A 15023-nucleotide genomic window follows, 5' to 3' on the forward strand; every position below is an offset into this window, starting at 1 on the left:
GGTGAAAGGTTGCTCTGGATTAGAAAAGAAAGAAAACATATATTCAGATTCAGTAATAATGCATGCACCCCTTCAGTGGTAGCGGTTGAGGAGGTTTGTCGCCGTCTTAACATTGCGTGCCAATTGGCATTTCTGAAAATCTTTATCCTACTAAAAAATCTTTATAGTGTTATTTAAATCAAATAATATATAATTCTTACAAGACAATATAGAATCATATGAAGCTTGTTAATTTTATAGATGTTTCTAGATAAAAGATTTTACACGCAAAAGGTATTTTTATTGCTACATAAATATGAGATATGTGTATTGTTTTGACCGTGGTTACACAATTTGATTGATTATTACATATCTATAAAAACCAACTGGCTAACAACTTTCTCATGGTTGAAATTTGGAGGTGATTATGATATCTGTCGACATGCACATGTGATAAGAGAGTGGAGTTGGAAAGGTCAAAAAAATCCTATGAACTCTCACAACTTCCAAAGCACATGGAGACTGTGTACTCCTATCTCTTCATGGTTGTTAATTTTTCATTGGATTGTTGATAAACCTTTATCGTCATTTAAAAGACCTATTCACTTGATTAAAAGTCATATATAGAATGATATAATTAGAAATAAATTATAAATATTATGTATACCCATTTGTAAAATCCTGTGTTTGCCACAACCAATGCCCCATATCATCCAAGTCCACCTAAATTGCTCATCGTGAAAAGTATACTCCTCCTTCGGAGCCCCAGAAGTTGGTCACCTCGTACTATCTAGAGTTGCCCCGCCTAACAAAGAGCATCCGTCCATCCAGTGCAATAGTTCATGCTAGTAGTATTCGGCTTGCTCATGTTTGGGAAGTTTGGAGGCCAGCCAACTCCCCAATGTACTAGAAAATGACATGGTCTAGAGGTGTGGTAGAGCGGAGGTGAGGGGACGTGACCTTTGCTGCGGCAATGCATCCACGGAGTGGAACGAGTAAGGCTGAAAGGATGGCGACATGAATGTTCATAGCCCGCGTGCTCGATGGAGCCTCTAACTCTAAGGACAATGCATCGGGGAGGATTGACTCCTAGCTGTTGGTAATGTTGATTACGGCATGTCCATTGTTATGGTTAAAAAATTAAAGCGCGCGAAGCGTAGGGAACTCGGTCGCAGATGGTACACCTGATGTTTTCGGGACGATCACTGGCGGAGCGCTCAGTATGGCTAGCTGTGGCTAGGGCTATCCATTATTTTTTGTTAGATTATCTTCCCCTCTTTTTATCCTTGTTTTCCCTGTTTTTTACTCTGTGCTACACCATGAACCAATGGACCAAGGAAAAAATGGAAGAAGGAAGATGGACGTTACAGGAGAACCAACCGTTATCTACATTTTGGAATTTGGGTTATTACTCTACTAGCTCTACTAGCGCAGTGCGTCACACTGTATTGGAATGGTTAAAAGATGCTCCTGTTTGCTGTGCTCTCCGCGTTTCCCGCGTCAAATCGGACGCGTGTCGATCAGCGTGTGAGGGTGCGATGAGAGCGCGGGAGCCCGGTTTGTCGCGTAAGCAGCGTGGGAAGCGCAGCGAGAGCGCGGGAAGCGTGCGGAGGCCGCGCATCAGCCGAGCGGAGCGGTATGATTCCCGTTGTTCCGACACGCGAGAGGTATTCACACCCCAACTCTAGCCTCTTTTCTTCAATCCGTCGCCGCCTCCCCTCCATCCCAATCTCCCTCTCACTCAGCTCTCTCTCCAACAGGCAAGGAAACACGGCGACAGCGCGTGATGGCGCGACTGCCCGGCGAGCCTGGCGGAGCTCGACGCCTCGGCACATGCTCCACCTGAGCTCCTGAGCTCGGCGGCCATTGGTGCTCTTCTCCTCCAGATCGACAGCCTGCATCAGCAAAGCATCTTCTTCTTCCTTTTTTATTTTTCCACCGAAGCAACAAAAGCTTCATTGATTCCCTTTGCTCCAGACCTCCAATCGCATTCCAATCCAATATGTAGCAGCTGCCCCTAAATCCTCTTTGCACCTCATGCCGCATCTATGTTTTTCCCCACCGTGCAGGAGCAACAGCAGCAGAGAAAGGCCGCCGCTTCTCCCCACCGTCTCCCTCAAATCGATAGCCTTTCTTCTTCCACTGGAAGCCCCTCTGCACCTCATCCAGCCACCTCTCCAATTCACCCGCACTCCCCCCGTGCTCCCTGTTTTTGGCATAGACACTTCCATCGACGATGCCCTCAACGTGTTCGATGAAATGGGCACAAGGTATACTTGTCTTTCTGTTTTTTCCTCTTTCAATTTTCCTTACTGATTTTGTATAGTCCCCGTATCTATAAGTTGTGCTTGGCATATTCAAGTTCAAAGGACAATACAGAGATTGACATGGTGTTCTCGACTTCTTGTCCTAGAGATACTTTGTTTCGAATTCATGTGCTGGTTCTTTACCATTAGGTTATCAGTGGACTATTTCTTTGTCACCTTGCTGTCAATATGCTATATTTGCTAGGTACGGGTTCCTAAACATACACTCCATTTCAGTTTGGATATATGTTTTAATGAATTATTTAACTACTCATCAAAATCCCCACTACAGTCAGACTAATGTACGTGTACCTTGTTGCTAAAATTATTCCCTTCCAAGCTTGCCTTCTAGATTTCTAGGTTTACTGGGCCAGAGGAAAAGGAAAGAAAATACAGTATAAACTAAATGTGCATATATATATATATATTCTTTATCTTTTTTCAGAGGCGTTATCATGCAAGTTTTTATGAAAATTTTGTTAGAATAGCTTTTTTTTTAATTCTCTGTCAATTGCTTATTTCCTTTTTGATATTGTAAACTATATCTTCCATTTAATAGATCTTTCTTGTCTTATGTCATATTGCAGATCTTTCCATCAGAAGATTGGTTGATTACATCATATGTGCCATCAAAGTTTTTTTTTACCAACGATATTCATAATATTTGAAATGAATTCTGATAATTGAAAACATTGAAGGACGAACTTACCATGATTCATTTGAGTCCAATTTTTCTAATGTCCAGAATGCTAAATTAGGGGATACTTTATTGGTACATATTTTAAACAAATATTTATGTGTACTCAATTATCGACTTTGCTTTCTCATTGTCCAAGTGCTCTCCGTGCAAAGCAATTGGCTGCAATAATGATGAGAAAAGTTGTAGTAATAAAGGTAGTTACTTCGATGTCTTCCTCTCGTAGCAGCTCATCAGTTTAAATATATCTTGTAGAGTTGAGGTCTGGCAAAACCATGTTTTTATGTTTCATCCACATTTGTTATTAGTCTAAGACATGCTGTATTTGACAGGATTGTGCAATGTCTTAAACTGCTTGTCATTGTGAAATTTGACATGATGCGTAATCTGAAACTTACATTTGAATAAACCTATTGTTTATGTTTATTTTTCATATTTTAGTCCAGCATGTTTCACCTTTTAGTTTATCTGTCTCCTATCTATGGGCTTTTGTTGTTCCCATATTCTTTTCATCCGATCTGTTTGCTTGTATGTTATTAGTTAGATATGGAGCATATTGCTCCCATATTCTTTTCATTTGATCTACTTGCTTGATATGTTTTTAGTTAGATATGGAGCATACTTGTGCTCATCCATAAAACCTAATGCTCTCTAGGTGTTTCATTGATGTGTTTTGTTACCTTAATGAGATAGATGGATGGCTTCCTGTGTTTTACCGTTGACATTTGGCTTCTCGACGTGTTTATTTGTTTGCTCAAATCAGGCTTTGAATTGTATGCACATCAAATTGCTACGTGCAGACTGATGCCATCTCTGTTTCTTTTTAGTGCCATACGCATCTCTGTTTACTGTTTGTCTGGAATATGACATACGATGCCCAAGTATTGTTGGTTGTACTTCAATGTGCAATGTTATTAATGCAAATGCTTTCTAGGGGACTTGAATGGTTTGACAATTGTAATGTACGTCCATAAGCAAAGCTTTGCTAGCTTTGAATTTTGTTGTTGTGTTAATTCTCCTAAAATATCTACTTTTTAATTTTCACAAAAAGCTATCAATTTAATAGTGCATAATGTTAGAGCTATCCTATCTTTGATTACCTGTTCTTTAATTGCATGTAGATTTATGGTGCTTGGATGTGCTGTAATATTGATGCTCCAAATGCCGGATAGACACATGATGGACAGGATAGCCTGGTGCTTGAATATGCTATAATATTGATGCTCCAAATGCTGGAAAAACACCTGATGGACAGGATGGCCTGAAGCTTGTCATGGTGCTAAGACGTACTGTAATATTGATGCTCCAAGTTTTCGGACAGACGCTTTATGGATACGGTAGCCTGTGCTCTCAGATATGTTATAATATTCATAATTCAAATGCCGGATAGACATCTATGATGGATAGTGTAGGCACACTGCTCAAATGTTAGCATATTATCGATGTATTTGTTACCATATGCTGTGATTTTGTGCTGAATTTATCCTATACCATGCATGCCATTTGTTACATTCCATTACTTTCGGTTTACTTATATTTAATTGCATATTTTATTATCTTTGATTTACTTATATTTGATTGTTTAAACGGTAAGATGCGCATCGCGCGCCTAATGTTCTAGCAGTTTGAACCTCCTCTGCTACTGGGGATGAGCGGCTTTGTTCTTTTTGCCGCTGCAGTATGGGAGGAGGAGATAAGGGAGCGTGGGTCGCGCAGTAGGGGGCGAACACTGGAAATTCTGAATTGATCCGTCGGCGGACTGGGAAGGCAATCGGCGATCTTATTAACGATGAGATCAGAGAGGATCTACTCCCAGGACCTCTACGCTGCCATGGTAGTTGGGGGGAGCACAGGGGTAGGGCGGGTTGGAGGAGGAGACGACGAAAAAACCGTTGTGAGGTTCTCTTTATTCTTCTAAAGCTGGGGCGGCGAGGGCAAATAACATGGATTGCAGCTCGTCATTGCCACGAGCCCGGTTTTTGGTTGGAACACTTTCTTGCCACGCAAGAAGGCCGACGGGCTAATTGCCCTCTACTCCTCTCTGTCTCTTACTCATTGGCATCCGCTCAATTAGTTTGAGGTGGCACTTGACCACAGCTCAACATTATTAAATTGGATCTATCTCCTCCTCAACTGGTTGATATTTATTTACCCTTCAATCACCCTCTATGACCGTTGGATGTAGATCCAACAGCCCAGATACAACCTTCTCCCTTCTCCTACCGGTTTGTCTTCCTCGCGCAAGCGCCGACACACAGATAGCGCCCCCCCCCCCCCCCCCCCCCCCGCTGCTGCCACCTCCCTTCCACCACCGGCGGCCTCCGCCGCCCGACACTAACCAATTTGGGCCGGACGCCCCCGCCACCTCCACCGCCCACAGGGATCCCCACCGCCCGGCTATGACGGTGCCCTCGCGGTCTCCACTTTGCCACCGTCTCTCCCACCTCCACCGCCGGCCGGCGAGCCTCCCCGGAGCTCCCTGTACAACCAGGCACTGAGGTAAGCCCCCGAACCCCCCAAACCTCCCCATCCCCCCGCCCCCCCCAACCCTAACCCTTAAACCTTCACCTTCATTCAATTTATTATATAAATTTGGGTGTTGATGGATAAGCAAAATTTCAATCGATTGACGAGGAGTAAATCTGTATTAAATTTGGGGTACTTCTTAGACCTGAAATGTACAAGTGCTAGGTAATCATCATTGGTCAATCATCATAGCGATTGACAAAGGATGGATATATATTATGCTAGTCTGCTTTTCGTACAAGAAGATGATATATTCATCCTAGAATTTTATAATTGGTTTTAACATAGAAATATGTACATCTATAACTTATAAAAGGGTAGATGAGAGTTATCAACTTCCAACATGAATGTTTCTAAAGTAGCTTCGTTTAAACGGATGTGCTAAAAGAAAAGCAAAAAAGCGGTGATGCCATAATTCATACAGACCATGCCGCCACAACAATTCTTCCTAGAGTCTTCCCACAATCTTGCGCCGTTGCACACCTTTTGCTCTCCTTTGGCCGTCGTCGGTTGCCACCGGAGCCTCCCCCGGCTTGCTAGCCGCTCCATTTATGGTCTCCTCGCCGCCTAGCAAGTCTCCAGAGGTCGACGAATGCTCGTGGGCCATCATGTTGATTGGTAAGGGCCTCTCGTATCATTTTGGCTCTTCCTCAAGATGGCAAAAATTTGTGGTGCGACATCCCATGGTCTCCGGCCATGCGCCCAAGCCGAGTTCGTCATATCGCCATCGCCAATTTCGGTTTTGTAGAGGCCGTGAAGAGAAGCTTGTCAGTCTCGCAGCACGGGTTGCCAACCCATGGCTTCTCCGAATCGGCCCACTGGTGCCAAAGCCAACGTAACATTAAAGCTCTTGCCAAAAAAAAAACTGCAGGTTCAGCACGCTGCACACTGAGGCTCCCAAATCGATTGGCTGGTCCAGTGTGGGACGATTCACCGTTCGTGTTCAGTGTGGGCCAATTCACCGTGCATTTGCTACCCTACGAATTATAATATGTTAAATAAAAAGTTTAAATTGCTCCCCTCAACTATAGCCAAAGTCCGGATAACCTCCTAAACTATCATTTAGTTTATTTTACCCTCCAAACTATACCTTTTATTTAAATTACCTCCTAATACAATTTGTATTTTTCATTTATCCATGCATAGGTGGATTTTTAAGTTAAAATTTTACAAGATGATAGTACACATCATAACACATGTTAGAAAAAATACATCATAATTTATTATCATTATTTTGATAGGTTAGGATATTTAATAATAAATTAATCATTTGAGTTTAAAATTATGAAAAATAGTGATAAAAAAATTATAACATTTGTTAATATGCATTGTGATGTCCACTACTACCCTGCAAAATTTGAAATTAAAATTCAACTTGTGTATGGAGAAATAAAAAAGACAAATTGTATTATAGGATAAAATGAACTAAATGGTATAGTTTAGCGGGTAAATTGAACCAAGTTATACTTTATGAGGTTATTCAGACTTTGCCTATACTTGAAGGGAGTAAATTGAACTTTTTCCTTAGCAAACCAAAGAAACAAAGCGGTTTCAATAAACAAAAAAGGTGAGAGAAAAAGTAAAGAAGATTACAACAAGGCTTATAGCCATAATGACATTTCTGCTTTGTGTCTCACTTTTGCTTTAGAATAACTAAGGCAAACTCTTTTTTAAAGTGTTCTGGCAATGAACCGGGTGAGGATGGAGGCCCTTGAAAATGAGGTTATTGCATTGCATTCAAATGCTCCAACTCATTATAATTATAACATCCATGAAGAGAGGAATAGCAAGTTGAGCTCGGAACTATTCAAGAGTTTGAAAAGAATTATTAGGGTCACCTACTAAGAGATTGACAGAGGCCCAGCATTCTTGTGCAAAGGGACAGCCAATGAAGAGATGTTCAAGACTTTTTCAACAACGCTCACCGCTAAAGTTGTCATCAGCAACCCATAAAACCGCTTTCAATGGTGTCGATCGTATCGTCACAAACGTGAAACTTAGAAACGATAAAAAAAATTAGAAAAATGAGTTTTCTTGCCCTCAACCTCTACGCTAGCTCACACAACGCTCGGGTAGCTAGCGACGAATCAGTGGATGATTTTCGCAGTTTCTTCCCCTACCATCTCAGTGGAAGCCGGCGACTTTGTCATTTGAGGATTTTCTTACGCATTGAACACTGTTAGAAGGTAGATCGCCTGAGATGAGAGGATATATTCGCCAAACCTAAGTCTTCCATCGTGAGTGAGGTTTCTCCCTCGCCACCCAGACAAGCTGCCCAAAGCCCTGTCAGCGAGGGACTGAAAATCCACTTTCCTTAAGCGGTTGGCACCTAAATATACAATTGTGTTTAGATACGTAGCAAAATTTATATATCTATATTTGCTAAACGACATACAATTTGGAATGGAGGGAGTAGCTAGCTATTACCACAACGAAAAAAGGACGAGAGATAATATGCTTATCACTGATCAACCATGGAACATGACGATGTAGTGCATTTCAATTTAGGAAACATAAGTAACATTGCATTCAGCTTGATCTTATTAGAGCAGTTACAGAAATTGGAGAGATCCCAGGAAAGTTAAATGTCAACGCAGCGAAGAGTTGAAACGGTATAGCAACTGCACTACAAGTGATTGACTTCTGCCAGGAATGTAAGACCCATGATACTTTGCTACTACATCCATATGTTTCAGTCAAAATGACCACATCATGCACATCATTTTACTAGACTGAAATTCATTAAAAAACCTATGTCGTCAAGACAGATACAGCATCATCAATGGCTGCAAGATTAAAAAGAATGCAACAGGAGCATTATAAGTGTCAGCTAGCCAGACCGTAACATGATGAACCATGTCCTGAACTGCATTATCAATTATCTGACAAAAATACCCAGAAATGCTGGCATGATACATCAATTAGAAAATGTTTTTGTTCCAGAAGAGCGATGAAGCACCAGTGCTGCACTACCGAACACGTCAACTTGATCATTCATCAGGCACACACAGATCAACAACAGTCATCGAGTGGCAGCAAAGCAAGATCGACAACAGGCGAGTAGGAGGCGAGTAGGTTGATGGGCGTTGTCCCCGGACCCAGTGGCGGACATGGTCAGGCGGCCCGGAGCCCCGGACCAGACCCCGTCGTTGCAGCAGCTGTACTGCAGGGGCCCGTCTCCGTAGCATATCATCGGCGCCGCGTGGAAACTCCCGTCGTCCAAGAAGTAGACGCCTTCCTGAGATCCGGGGAAATGAGCATCCTCGAAGGATGTGGAGCAGCCGCGCCCGACGAACAGCATCCGGCCATCCAGCGCGGGCAGCTCGGTCCAGCTGCAGAAAGCATAGTTGAGGACGATACCGTCGGCGTCCACTGCCTGCTCCTCCGGCGTCATCCGGAACACCCTGAACGACGACGTCACCTCTTGATGAGCCTGATCTCGCAAGACCATCAGAAGCTCGCCGCGGCACTCGACGAGGTAGCGAGCGCCGGCGTTCATCAGGCCCACCGTAATCCGGTACTCACTCCGCACTCGCAGTTGCTCCACGGGCGCTTCATTTTGGAATTCTGGAGTGCACACGAGCAGATCCCCTCGCCGGGTGACGAAATGGAAGGCGCCGTTGTGGTATATGACGTCCTCGGCGGCGGCGTCCAGCCGCGACGTGCAGGAGGCCAGCCGGCTCCCCATGCGCCAGAACGTAATATGCGGCTTACCGGAGAAGGAGAAATACTGCGGAGTAACATCCGTGACGTCGTGACGATATGGCAGCGGTGACGCATCCCTCGAGAGGTACCGGCGGGGCAGAAAGGGTGGCGGCGAGGATGAGCATGGGATGCTGCGACGCCAATCCGCCCCGTGTGATGGCGTCGCCGTCGTGGTGACCGTAGTCGGGGAGGTGGATGCTCTCGTGGGTGCGGAGGTTGATCAGCCCGTGGTTGTAGCTCTGTCCGTAGGCGAGGAAAAGGCAGCCACCGGGGTACGCGCCGAAGAAGCGCGCGCGGCCCGTGAAGTGCGGGACGGCGACGCGGTGGGCGCGGTCGCAGAGAACGCAGAAGAAGGACGCCCTGCGGGTGGCGCCGTGCGGGAGGGCGGCGGCGCTCTGGTACGGGAGGAGGAGCCACGGGAGCTGGGGCGGGCTCGGGTCCTGCAGCACGACGTCGCGCCAGGAGCGGCACGCCCAGGCGGCGTGGACGCGGTCGGCGAGGCACGGCAGGCGACGGGCGATCTCGGCGAAGAGGTCGTCGTGGAGATCCGCCCAGGACCGGCGCGCGGCCATGGGCGCCGCGCGGGAGCGGAGGGGTGGTTGTTGGTTTGGAGCGGCGGACCGGGCGGTCGGTGGATGGAGGCGGAAGAGAAAGGAAGACGGCGAGGAAGAGGAAGCCGCTGGCCGTTGCGAACTTGCGCGCTGTGAGATCCCCTTTGGATTCTTGTAGCCCCCGGGACGGGGGCGGTTGCCGAGATTTTGATGAACTGGAAGGCTTCGCTTTCCTTGACGGCCAAGAAGGCCGGGCCTCTCGCCCATTTGATACTGAAAAGAAAAATTAGGCCACGCCCTCCTGTTAGTTTGGGCCAGTTCTTGGGCCCGCAAGCAGCCCATTGTCCCGCGGAACAGATCGTGGTCAAGCTGCAGCATGGCTGGCTAAGTGATGAGTCCGCTGCTGTATAAGCACACGAATGTTATGTAGGTTCTTGTAACCTTTATGAGCGAAAAAAACGAAGTAATCCAAACGCAAAACCGCCTCTACAATGCAGTGACTAGAATATTTCCATAGCATTTAATATAATACCATATATGATATTTTACTGATTTGTGAAAAGAGAGGGAAAAAAATCAAAAAACTAGATCTCATGTAAGAAATAATTTCTTGCAAAAAATTAAAATCTAAGAAACTACACGATACCTATTGGGATGGATATCACAGATATCAAGATAGAATTAAAGAGTGGGAAGAAAAGGAATTGGTAGAGAGAGGAGAAAGGTTATTGGAAAAAATTATTTTATAACCATAATTACAAATTATATATTGAACATTGAACTATAATTCTGATGTCTATGTGACATGGCTGCATACTATCTACGAAGAAGAGCTGTGGTATTAACTATACTCAAATCACAAAATTCTGAAAGGTAACATGACAACTTCCATCGAAGTGCTAACCTTAGGAGTTAGGAACGGTGAAAATCTAACTGATCAGATCCTGTAATAACTAGTAATAACTAATAGCTCCGCAATATAGTATGGACCCAAGCAGCCATCGAGAAGCATCCGCCGTCATGGACCACAGGGAGGGAGGAGAAGCACCGACCCGAAGCAGCCCGAACCGAGGGTGACACTGAGCGAGACCAACATTTGGGAAGAGAGAGACCAACCGGTAGCAGAGCGCCAAGCAAGCGCCGGGCAGCAGCCAGCAGCGCAGCGCATCCACTCATCGTCCCACCACAGCCAGCAAGGCCGCGGCTGCGCTCGCCCCGCTCCCCTCCCGCACGCACAAGCGCGACCAGATGGCCGCCGCCCCGTCCTCCTCTGCCGCCGCCTGCTTCCTCTACCCCCCGTGCCCCCTGCCTCGCCGCCCGCGCCATTTCCCCAGGCACCTCGCGTGCGCCGCGGCCTCCAAGCACGCGCCCGCCGCTTCCTCCTCCCGCTCGTTCGCCCTCCCCTCGCCCGCGCCGTGGCCGTGGCCGTGGCCGCGGCGGCTAGCCGAGCTGATCCCCGCCGAGGCGGCGGGCCGGCTGCTGTCGTCGGCCGCGGGCTCCATCATCGTCGCGCTCGCCTCCGCGGCGCTGATCCTCGGCAACGCCGGCGGGGCCTCCGCGTTCGTGGTTGCCACGCCGCGGAAGCTGCAGGCGGACGAGCTCGCCACCGTGCGCCTCTTCCAGGAGAACACGCCCTCCGTCGTCTACATCACCAACCTCGCCGTGAGGTACGCCCACTCACGCTCAGTGGCTTCTGTTTGGTGAGCCGGTGTCCTGAACACCTGATGCAAAGGCTGTGAAGGTAATTTCCTCGATGTGCTGCAGGCAGGACGCGTTCACGCTCGACGTGCTCGAGGTGCCGCAGGGGTCCGGGTCGGGGTTTGTCTGGGATAAGAGCGGCCACATCGTCACCAATTTCCATGTCATCCGTGGCGCGTCGGACCTCAGGTTGGTTCACAGGGCTGGATGCTTTTCTACTACGCTGCTTTAGATTGGTTGTGCTTAGCCTTAGCTCAAAACGTGTCAATCCTACTAAATGTAAAGGTTGCTGAAGTTTCATTATAATATGCTCTAGACTTGCAATAGTGCTGCAAAGTGTTGTTGCAACAAAGGCCCAGCTAACTGCAGCAGGGCCCAGTAATGGTTCATTATCAATTTGGCTCCCTAGACAACCTGGTCGGAGCACGAGCAGTATGTCTAAAGATCTACAGTTTAGTGTAGCAGAAGCAACTGGACACATGTTCCGCAGCTTCACTACTATCTGGTTGTTAAAAGTTATGGAAGGTTGTATGTGCCCGCATTTTCAGAAACTTTTTGGATATAATGTACTTACTCTAGAAGTTCTTTGAACTCCAATTTCAGGTAGTATTTAGTGCTACCCTTGAGCACTTTTAGAAGTTCTTCGCACTCTAGAAGTTCTTTGCACTCCAAAAGATTTAATGCTTAAGCTAAAAATGGACAAACTTCTGATTACTGCTAAACCACTTCTGTGCGTTGATTGGTCATGCTTTGCTGCGGTGCCCATCACCATGCTAATGTCAAAGACTCAAATGTCTCAACTTACTTAGATACACGAATAGAACAAAACATCCATGTGTGCTTCTATTTTTTGAATATTTTGTAGATGATGATCCATAGATGTATGGTGGCAAGGTGAAGTTACCACTGACAGTTTTATACAGGGTCACACTTGCTGATCAGTCAGTCTATGAAGCGCAAGTTGTTGGATTTGATCAGGACAAGGATGTTGCTGTTTTGCGGATCAAAGCACCAAAGGATAAGCTAAGACCTATACCAGTTGGTGTGTCAGCAGACCTACTGGTTGGTCAGAAAGTGTATGCCATTGGAAATCCAGTAAGTGCTTAGAGCACCTTTCTTTTTGTTGTGCTTGTAATATAATTAGATTATGTGTACATGACGGTTGATTTGTAGCTTAGAACTAGATGTCTTATCTTAAAGCTACTTTTTAGTGTTCTAACTTTTAAGTACATGTTTGTATTCCTGATATTTTTCTTATTTCGACTTTGAATTCTTGATCCATGCTATAGCAATCGCAAAGGCTAAATGTTGCTTCTGTTTCATGAATATGTTATCAGATTGCATTTAAAGGTAACAGCATATTAGATAGAGTCGCAGCAAACAATATAATAATGCTAGATAGAGAAGCAACAAACAATAATATGATTAGACAAAACATGTGTATGGCATATGTATCGGCAGAACAAAGTTTAACAAAACTCCTATATTGAAAGGTATGATCTTGACTTTGTTAGGAGAATTAGTGAACTTCAATAATTCGAGTGAGTTCTTTTGATATGAGTACATTTGACTGATTACTTATTTATCGACAGTCTTAATGTTTATTATTTTCTGTGTTTGCAGTTTGGCCTTGACCACACTCTTACAACAGGTGTTATCAGGTGGAACATTGTTCGTTAAGCTGATTCATCTTTGCTTGATTCATATGGGAATGCACTGATACTCTGTTTTGCTGTTTCTGCTGATCCCCCTAGTGGACTGCGTAGAGAAATCAGTTCAGCTGCCACAGGACGTCCTATACAAGATGTGATACAGACTGATGCTGCTATCAACCCTGGTAACAGTGGTGGTCCACTCCTTGATAGTTCAGGAAACTTGATAGGTGTAAACACTGCTATATACTCACCTTCAGGAGCATCATCTGGTGTTGGTTTTTCCATTCCAGTTGATACAGTATGTACATTTTTTACCCCCAGTTTCCGAAAATCTGTTGCCAATAGTAGTTCACTGAAGTCAGTTCATCAGTTCAGATTTTTTTTTCTGTTCTCTTCCTAACAGTTGAACCACATATTTTGACAATAACATAAATAATGCTTATTTTCAGGTTGGCGGCATTGTGGATCAACTTATAAAATTTGGTAAGGTGACAAGACCTATTTTGGGAATAAAATTTGCCCCTGATCAATCTGTAGAGCAGCTTGGATTAAGTGGAGTGCTTGTCTTGGATGCTCCTCCAAATGGACCAGCTGGCAAAGCAGTAAGACGCATTTTGTGTTTCGTAGAATTTAGAAAGAACTCAACTTTAAAGCACAGATTTCTTAGACTGGGCATGATGTTAATTGTAATTATACTTCAGTTCTGATTTTGAGTCCTAGGCAGCATTCTTTCAGTTGTTCATGGTCTATGCCCAGTTACAACATAGACAACCATGGGATGGGAAAACATTGTAGCTTCCATCGATTTTCCTTTGTGTTTGGTCAGAACGAAGGACAACCTAGAAAATAAAATGGACATGAAAAACTATTTGAAAGAATAATGCAGTTTTGAAACATGGGTTGAAGCGTAGTGCTACTGTGGCTAAAAGTTCTACTTCTAATGTTGCTTCCCAGGGTCTTCAATCAACGAAACGAGATGCCTATGGTCGGCTTATCCTGGGTGATATAATTACCTCTGTGAATGGTACGAAGGTAACAAATGGAAGCGACTTGTACCGGATATTGGATCAGTGTAAAGTTGGGGAAACGGTAAGCTTTGACCTATGTTTACAAAGAAGGAATATGTTACTTTTGGAAATTGCTGAGATACTGAATTTAATGGTGTTCAAGGTGACCGTGGAAGTCTTGCGTGGTGACCATAAAGAGAAGATCGCTGTGGTCCTTGAACCAAAGCCTGATGAATCATAGGAGAAACCAGGTTCATCTGTATCATATGCTCAGTTGCTTACTTTAGGTGCAGAGATGCAAATTACAAGGCCTTAGCATTTCGCCTACCACGGGATTCATTGTACATAATTCATACTTGTAAATCTAACTATCTCTGGTCTGGTGGAAAAAGTTGTCCATGTTGGCCTCAATGCTATAGTGTTCCATGCTTGTTTTTTCTTGGGTCGCTTCAATACAGATGTCCCATACATCATACTCATATCTGTCTGGTCTGGAGCATGTATACATCCTACAGTTCTTAGATGGCCTACCTTATTAATACTGTGTTCATCAGAGGCCCCTCTAGAGAAGGAACTGCAGCTTGATGAACTTTCTGATAATACAGATCACCTAAACCTTTTTGACCAAAATATGCGCTGCTTACTTTTGCTGGATCACTTGGCATCGTTTCCGTCCTAGGTGTGACCTGGAACACAGCAGCGATCAATGTGATAGCTATGCTCTGACGTGCCATAGACTGCTAGGGTTACCGCCCAACATAACTAGAGCTCGTCGTGGAATTCGAAAATCCACACAGTTGCAGGAAAAGAGAGGACTGAAGGGGATGTTTCGTTACACGCGACAATATAATAGCTATCAAGAAAAGGTTTGGAAACTGCTCTCTCTGTTCTAAATTACT

At 45.0% G+C, this 15023-nt stretch overlaps 3 protein-coding genes across 8 annotated transcripts; 2 read left to right on the forward strand and 1 right to left on the reverse strand.

The window, feature by feature from the left end:
- The first annotated feature begins 1493 nt into the window (after nt 1-1493).
- LOC112884281 lies at nt 1494-5015 on the forward strand. Of its 6 annotated transcripts, none has more exons than XR_003227076.1 (3): nt 1494-1646; nt 1740-2249; nt 2873-4477. XR_003227076.1 is itself a non-coding variant. In XM_025949663.1 (3 exons), exons 1-3 carry the CDS (start codon nt 2017-2019, stop codon nt 4152-4154), a joined length of 342 nt encoding a protein of 113 aa, XP_025805448.1. In that variant the 5' UTR covers nt 1667-2016; the 3' UTR covers nt 4155-4477. The 6 variants fall into 6 exon arrangements, 1 of the variants encoding a protein (XP_025805448.1); XR_003227073.1 differs by lacking the exon at nt 1494-1646 and adding an exon at nt 4662-5015 and having other exon boundaries at nt 1667-2249; nt 2873-4319; XR_003227074.1 differs by lacking the exon at nt 1494-1646 and having other exon boundaries at nt 1667-2249; nt 2873-3179; nt 4104-4477.
- Nucleotides 5016-8530: 3515 nt separating this feature from the next.
- Nucleotides 8531-9785, reverse strand: LOC112885203. Its single transcript, XM_025950856.1, has 2 exons — nt 9303-9785; nt 8531-9238 (listed from the first exon to the last, which is right to left on the reverse strand). Exons 1-2 carry the CDS (start codon nt 9783-9785, stop codon nt 8531-8533), a joined length of 1191 nt encoding a protein of 396 aa, XP_025806641.1.
- Nucleotides 9786-10861: 1076 nt separating this feature from the next.
- Nucleotides 10862-14645, forward strand: LOC112887801 (protease Do-like 1, chloroplastic). Its single transcript, XM_025954075.1, has 8 exons — nt 10862-11431; nt 11529-11651; nt 12386-12557; nt 13086-13123; nt 13217-13415; nt 13567-13719; nt 14072-14206; nt 14288-14645. The coding sequence occupies exons 1-8, from the start codon at nt 11013-11015 to the stop codon at nt 14363-14365; spliced, it is 1317 nt and encodes a 438-aa protein (XP_025809860.1). The 5' UTR covers nt 10862-11012; the 3' UTR covers nt 14366-14645.
- Nucleotides 14646-15023: the final 378 nt, after the last annotated feature.

The sequence above is a fragment of the Panicum hallii genome, chromosome 3, assembly GCF_002211085.1.
Source record: "Panicum hallii strain FIL2 chromosome 3, PHallii_v3.1, whole genome shotgun sequence".
In the NCBI taxonomy this organism is placed as follows: Eukaryota; Viridiplantae; Streptophyta; class Magnoliopsida; order Poales; family Poaceae; genus Panicum; species Panicum hallii.

What these genes read in the sequence shown, in the direction of transcription:
- LOC112884281 (XM_025949663.1), top strand. Translation starts at nt 2,017, where the DNA reads ATGCCGCATCTATGTTTTTCCCCACCGTGCAGGAGCAACAGCAGCAGA. An exon ending in TTCGATGAAATGGGCACAAG is followed by an intron (nt 2,250 to 3,121) that starts GTATACTTGTCT and finishes TCATTGTCCAAG; the next exon opens with TGCTCTCCGTGCAAAGCAAT. An exon ending in GAAAAGTTGTAGTAATAAAG is followed by an intron (nt 3,180 to 4,103) that starts GTAGTTACTTCG and finishes AATTGCATGTAG; the next exon opens with ATTTATGGTGCTTGGATGTG.
- LOC112885203 (XM_025950856.1), bottom strand. Translation starts at nt 9,785, where the DNA reads ATGGCCGCGCGCCGGTCCTGGGCGGATCTCCACGACGACCTCTTCGCC. An exon ending in CCACCCTTTCTGCCCCGCCG is followed by an intron (nt 9,239 to 9,302) that starts GTACCTCTCGAG and finishes GTTACTCCGCAG; the next exon opens with TATTTCTCCTTCTCCGGTAA.
- LOC112887801 (XM_025954075.1), top strand. Translation starts at nt 11,013, where the DNA reads ATGGCCGCCGCCCCGTCCTCCTCTGCCGCCGCCTGCTTCCTCTACCCC. An exon ending in ATGGACCAGCTGGCAAAGCA is followed by an intron (nt 13,720 to 14,071) that starts GTAAGACGCATT and finishes GTTGCTTCCCAG; the next exon opens with GGTCTTCAATCAACGAAACG. An exon ending in AGTGTAAAGTTGGGGAAACG is followed by an intron (nt 14,207 to 14,287) that starts GTAAGCTTTGAC and finishes ATGGTGTTCAAG; the next exon opens with GTGACCGTGGAAGTCTTGCG.